At 38.2% G+C, this 7,305-nt stretch overlaps 1 protein-coding gene across 1 annotated transcript; it reads left to right on the top strand.

Moving 5' to 3' along the window:
* Positions 1–540: 540 nt before the first annotated feature.
* On the top strand, positions 541–5,913 carry LOC125238044. The gene is made up of 2 exons (XM_048145331.1): positions 541–1,780; positions 4,924–5,913. Exons 1-2 carry the CDS (start codon positions 776–778, stop codon positions 4,939–4,941), a joined length of 1,023 nt encoding a protein of 340 aa, XP_048001288.1. The 5' UTR covers positions 541–775; the 3' UTR covers positions 4,942–5,913.
* Positions 5,914–7,305: the final 1,392 nt, after the last annotated feature.

Below are 7,305 nucleotides of genomic sequence, written 5' to 3'. Positions count from 1 at the left end.
GTCACAGTACAGTACAGTACAGTACATACATAAGCTAATGCAGGGTAATTTAGTGTTGTTCACTCATGCCTCCGTTTTACTGGGGCGTCTATCCATAACCACAGCCAATAAATACATCCATGCGAAATTGCAGATGTAGGAAAAAAGATAAAATAATATAATTTTATTGCGTTACACGTATTAGACGTGTAAAATATGTTACACATATTTAGTTATCATGTACCATTTTCAATTGTTTTTCTGAACTTATGTGCAAAAGTTTCAGTTTCAGTTTCAGTGAAGCTCTAAGGCTGGCAGCGCACCTCCAATCCTTCTGGTGTTTTGGGTGTCCATAGGCGGGAGTGATCGCTTACTATCAGGCGACCTGTCTGCTAGTATGCCTCCTTTCTTATTAAATACAAAAAATTGGATCTGGATTCAGCTTATAAAATAATTACGTATATAATTATATTAATTACTTTACTTCCATGATCTCTAATTCATCATTAAGCTTAAAAACAACCATCGGGTCGTCTGGTATTCTGCCTAATGTTATATTGATGCATGTGGGTAAGCTGAGAATAAATGAAGTCAGTCTTGATCTGGAACTTGTGTTTGATTGCCGCTCCCCGAGTACTTTAACATGGCGCAGCCGAATTGAACCTATTGTAGAAAAATACATACAATATTTCGTTAGTGCGCGTTTTGAAAATAGGACAGTGCAGTGTTTTCTTTTACTGATTTTGTAGACGGTTCGATTACAAGATCTGTATTACGAGAAGTTGTAAGGGCCATAATGGAAGCTGTGTTGCCGCCGCCATTGCCATTTAGTTTTTCAAATAATTTAGAAAATGTTACATCGGGGAACTTGTCCAAGGAATGGGAAAAATGGAGGAAATCATTCCAAGTTTATTATGAGGCGTGTGAGTTATCCAAAAAAACTGCTCAGGTGCAAATGAGTATATTGCTACATGTGATTGGTGAGCAGTGTCGCGAGGTACATGCTCAATTTGAGGATACATTTGCCAGTGTAAAGGACTTGTTGGACAAATTTGAATCATTTTTCTCACCTAAGAAAAATATTACTATCGAGAGGCACAAGTTTTTTACGCGATGTCAAAAACAAGGCGAGTCAATTGAGCAATACGCGTTTGAGTTAAAAAAGCTAGCAATTGCTTGTGAGTTTAAGGATTTAATGGATGATTTGATAAGGGATCGCCTCATATGTGGAATAGAGGAGAATGCGCTGAGAGAGCGTTTGTTGCGAGAACCGGATTTAACTTTAAAAAAGTCCTTGGAAATATGTAATATTGCACAGATATCAAAGATGCATGCGGGGACAATCAAGAAAGAATCCAGTGAGCATGAAGCCTATAGTTATAATATTACTGCAAGTAACGGTCAAGGCCAGTTCGCGCCAGAGGGCGAGGGTAGCCCGCACGGTCAGGTAAATTGGATATCGAGACGCGGAGGGTACCCGCGGCGAGGCGCGCCGCGCGGCAGAGGCCGCGGCTGGCCGCAGCCCGCCCCGCGCCCCGCGCCGCCGCGCCGCGCCGCCGCTCCTGCGCAAACAGCTGTTTCATCGCGGGAGATAAGACACCAACATCAACAAACGGGAACGTATACTGGATATAAATCTGGAGTGCAGTGTTTAAAGTGTGGGTTTACTCATGGTGTTCATGTGAGGTGTCCGGCTTTAGGGAAAATGTGTTTGAGTTGTAATAACTATGATCATTTCTCACGCATGTGCACTGTGTATAGCGTGGAAGCTTGCGAGTCGTCAGCCGAGCCCAGCGATCAGGTAATTTATTGTCTTAGTAGTTCGCTTAGTGACTGGTCTATAGACTTATCTTTCGGAGCAGATGTTGTGATTAAATTTAAACTGGACACCGGGGCCGACGCGAACATTTTACCTATGAGATATTTAAGCCAGGTCGGCTTGGTAGAACAGGATTTAACTAAGTCGCATATAAAGTATAAAAGTTATACGGACAATAGCATTGTTGTTTTAGGCACGTGTCACTTAAAAGTGCGGTATAGAAATGACTTTTATGTACTTGAGTTCGTGATAGCGGACGTACCGCCATCTGCAACACCGGTTTTGGGGCGCGACTCCTGTTGTGAACTTCAGGTAGTTAAGTTGGTGAAGGACGTTACACGCGCACAGGACTATGATTACATTTTTCGCGATTACAATGATGTTTTTGAGGGATTAGGGTGTATGCCTGGCGAATACAAGATAGAAATTGATAGTAGTGTGAGGCCCGTAGTTCACGCTCCCAGGAAAATGCCAGTAGCCTTAAAGGATAGCATTAAGGAAAAATTAGATAATATGGTAGAAGAGGGCATAATTGCAAAGGTGGAGGGCCCCACGGATTGGGTCAGCAGTATGACTGTGGCGCGTAAGTCTAACGGTGATTTACGACTATGTTTGGACCCACGTGATTTAAATCAGGCCATTAAAAGGGAACATTTCAAATTGCCAACCCTGGATGAGATCACTGTAAATTTATTGGGATCTAAATATTATAGCACGTTAGACGCGAAACAGGGATTTTGGCAGTTGCGTCTGCACAAGGATAGTACGGATTTGTGTACATTCAATACATGTTTCGGTAGGTATAAGTTTTTGAGGTTACCGTTCGGAATTACATCGGCTTCGGAGGTTTTTCATAAGAAAATGTTTGAAAATTTTGATGACATCCCCGGAGTGTGCCTGTTTATAGATGATTTACTTATTCACGGCCGTACAAAAGAAGAACATGACAACCGACTGATAAGGGTTTTGAACAGATGTAGGGAAATCAATTTAAAATTAAATAAAAATAAATGCAAATTTGGTTTGACAGAAATAAAATATCTAGGTCATAGAATTAGTGAAAAAGGTATATACCCAGATAGCTCACATACTTCTGCCATAAAAAATATGCCACGGCCACAGAACACAAAAGATCTAGAGAGGTTTTTGGGAATGATTAATTACGTAGGCAATTTCATACCAAACTTATCCGATAGGAATTTTATATTAAGAGAGCTGTTACGTAAGGATACCGAGTGGCACTGGACAGAACATCACCAGAAAGCATTTGAAGACTTAAAGGATTGCTTAACAAAGGCTCCCGTTTTACAATTTTACGATCTCAACAAGCCCGTGGTTATCTCGGTTGATTCTTCTAAGAATGGATTAGGGTCTTGTCTTATGCAAGACGGTTTGCCGGTTTGCTACGCTTCTCGATCGCTCACAAAAGCTGAGCAAGCATACGCTCAGATCGAGAAAGAGCTTTTGGCCGTAGTCTGTGCGTGTGAGAAATTCTATACGTATATATACGGTAGGGGTGACATAGTGATAGAAACTGATCACAAACCGTTGGTCAGTATAATTAGCAAGCCCATAGCAACCGCTCCAGCAAGGTTACAGCGAATGTTGCTCCGTTTACAGCCATACACGTTTAAGTTAGTTTATAAACCCGGAAAATATTTGTATGTGGCAGATACGTTGTCGCGCGCCGTAGAACCGACATTCGGTCCAGTGGAAATGGATGTCCCGCGAGATCAGTTGGAGTTGCGAGCACAAGTTTGTGCCATCGCAGTGAGTAATCCGTTACTTGACACTCATTTTGTAAAAATACAAGCTGCCACACAAAATGACGTGGAAATACAAACAGTAATTAGGTATGTCAGAGAGGGTGGCCAACACATAAGAACGAGGTTGATACTCAAGCCAGGCCATATTGGGGCTACCGCGACGAACTTTCGTTAGCATATGGAATGTTGTGGAGAGGAGATAGAATTGTAATTCCGATTGCAATGCGTAATGATATGTTAAGGCGCGCGCACACTGGGCATTTAGGTTTAGATAAATGTAAATTACGTATTAGAGACAGTATGTTTTGGCCAAACATAAACGCACATGTAGAAGACTACATTAGTAACTGTCAAGCATGTTTGACATTCAAAAATCAAAATAGAAAAGAAACCTTAATCCCCCACTCAGTACCAGACAGAGCGTGGTCTAAACTCGGCGTGGATATATTCCATTTTCAGCAAAACCAATACTTAATCGTAGTAGATTATTTTAGCAAATACGTTGAAATTGCGAAGTTAAATTCTCTAACCTCTGATCACGTTATTAAGGAAATGAAAATAATCTTTAGTCGACATGGCATTCCGAACACGGTGTTCTCTGATAACGGACCTGAATTCAGATCTTACAGTTTTAAAGTGTTCTCGGCAGAGTGGAGTTTCCAACATATAACGTCATCGCCACACTTCGCTCAGTCGAACGGGCAAGTGGAAAGAACGATACAAACGATTAAGAATTTGTTAAAGAAGACTCACTATGAAAAAACAGACTTTAGACTTGCTTTACTGGAGTATCTCAATACGCCTATTAGTAACAATTTAGCTTCCCCTTCTGAGCTTCTTAACAGTCGTAAACTAAGAGGTATAGTACCATGTCCTCCAAAGTTTCTTATGCCTAAAATTCAAAAAAAATGTCAAAAAAGAATTGGAAATACGCCAAGAAAGACAAAAATATCAATATGATAAAAATGCTCGAGATATGTCCGAATTATATCCAGGCCAGAAGGTTAAGGTCAGAATAGACAAGCGTTGGGTGAGTGGTACTATACTATCATTGCGAGGTATTCGTTCATATGTTATAAAAGTTTGTGGTGGTGGCACCTTAATTAGAAATAGACGGCATCTTATGAAAGATTCTGATCAGCGTCCGGAAGTGCACCACACTCCAGTGTGCCTCCTGCCTTACGATGATATCGGTAGTGATAACGCGGTGACGTCACCGAGCTGCGCTGCCAGCGCGCCGCGCGCTAACTATACCGGGTCTGATTCTCGTGGCATGACCGCCGTCCCCGGTCCATCCAGTTCATCATCTGCTCCCACCAATAACAATAGTAATAATAACTATGTTACTCGCTCCGGCAGGGAGGTGATTGCTCCTGATCGGTGGGGCTTGTGGGGCTGGTAAACACTTGGGAATGGTAATGTAGGTATATAAGTATTTAAAAAAAAAAAAAAAATTTTTTTTTTGGTGTATAAACCGTCTTTTATTTTTAATTTTATTATTGTTAATTTATTGTTTCCGTTAATTCCAACACGATTTTGAACTCTTAACAGAGACCAGTATCAGTGAAATAGTATACATATAATATACGAGTATATTTAAGTATTTGACACAGTGAGCCTTGGAGTTAACGGAAATCAATCGAAACAGATTGTATAAAATGTTATACCTATCAGGAATGTTCTATTAGGCTTACTAAATGGATTTTTTTTATTATTATTGAACAAATGAGTAGGTCTGTAGTCCAAACTAGTTTGTTACTAAATCAACAACTGTATATTGTTACTAAATTAATTTTATTATGTGTTATTGTAATCCATAAATTGAATGATTATGTCATGGTAATGTCATTATAATTTTATAACTGTTGAGTATCGGAATTAAGTAGGTACTTTGCCGCAAACCAACATTTTATCCAGAATAAAACATGGTTTGTTTTCCTTTTCTATTTCATGAATTGTGAGTAATAGGTACATAAGTTAAAATAATGCATGCATGTTGATGTTAATAGGTAAGTAAAACGCCACCTAAATGACCCGACATTCAGCACATGTTTTAAATTTAATTTACATTTTTTTTTATTGTAAAGAGTTCCTTTTACTTTAATATGTAAACACTTTAAATATACATGTAGTATAAATACACAATACAAATGTAGTATCATGTACGTAAATTAAAGGTACCTTTGTATGTAATATACTCAAATGTAATACTTTTTTTTTGTTATTTTTTTTTGATAAAAGGAGATTGTCGGGTATTCTGCCTAATGTTATATTGATGCATGTGGGTAAGCTGAGAATAAATGAAGTCAGTCTTGATCTGGAACTTGTGTTTGATTGCCGCTCCCCGAGTACTTTAACAGCAATCATATCTGCTTTATAGAAAATAAATAATTTATCGTTATTCCTGTGGGTGTGGGATGCATCCAGTTAGAAAAGAAAGCAGTTTTAAAAACAATGGTATTTACGTATGTATGTAAACACTTTATTGTACATAAGACAAGTACAAGACAATGGTTTTCTGTTCATTTTATTTAGTTTGTTAACATATCGTTTTATGGATTCATCGTATGGCGTAATGTACCAAACCTAACCTAGCTTGATATTCTAGAGTATTCGAATTAAATAAATATTGTGTATGTTATTCACATAAACATTTTAGGCGACAAAATACACGAAATAATTCATAAATTTCATTCGAAAATTCTTTCTGGCGTGGATAGATAGCCATATTTAACGGATCCGTATTATCCGTTTTATCCGGATCCTATGAGACCTCGGATCCGGATCTCAAATTCAACGGATATCCGGATAATTCGGATATCCGGATATCCGGATCTCAAACCCTAGACACGGCATTAGTAATACGTCGTCAATTGACAACATTTCAAATTTTGTGAAGTGGGCTAAATCGAAAACCATTTCGGTAAATACGCTTCCTGTATGTAATATACTAATTATTTAATTTTTTTATCCGTTAATTCCCGAGAAAATCGGGAAAAACTATAAACCGGAAATGTGACGTAGATAGTCCGCACATAGACAACAGACCAGAGACTAAATTAAATCTATTTTTTTTTATAGTATCTGGTTGTCACATTCTGTCATAAACTTTCAAATGACATTGTCACTGACACCGTCCAACTTTTTTTAAAGCAACAGGCGAAGATAATTGTGAACTTGTGACGTCATTTTTCCCTTACGACCTTTTAAACATTCGTTAATTTTCAACTTAACATTTTTGAATGAAAATTTACTTTTCTGAGAAAATAAAAAAATATGTATACCTTAGAATTTTGTTTTCTTTCAATAAATAACATAAAATAGCCCACATGAAAAAATGAAATGTTGTCAATTGTTACTTCGGCTAGGCACGAGGCACGACTGACCAGCGGGTTTTTCTGTGAAGAATGTCCCTTGTCAAAACATTCCAAGAATTTTATGGAAAATATTACTGAATTACAAATGATAATACAAATGCGCGTCACGTAGGTAGGTAGGTACATAAGTTATTGAAAAATGTTATTCAATTATAAATTAACTGTGAAATATTATATACTTACAGAATGATAAATTGTGCGTCATGCATATACATGTACGTATGTACATGGAAATAATTGACTTAATTCTCGACTTAAAGCCTCATCTGCAGAAAAAAAAACTTCACAGAACTGTTCCTGTTAATTACATTAACATACATACATACGATCACGCCTGTATCCCATAAAGGGGTAGGCAGAACAC

The sequence above is a fragment of the Leguminivora glycinivorella genome, chromosome 22 (genome assembly GCF_023078275.1).
Source record: "Leguminivora glycinivorella isolate SPB_JAAS2020 chromosome 22, LegGlyc_1.1, whole genome shotgun sequence".
Classification (NCBI taxonomy): domain Eukaryota; kingdom Metazoa; phylum Arthropoda; class Insecta; order Lepidoptera; family Tortricidae; genus Leguminivora; species Leguminivora glycinivorella.
Note: the sequence above shows the minus strand (reverse complement) of the source record. Positions and strands in the feature narration are given on the sequence as shown.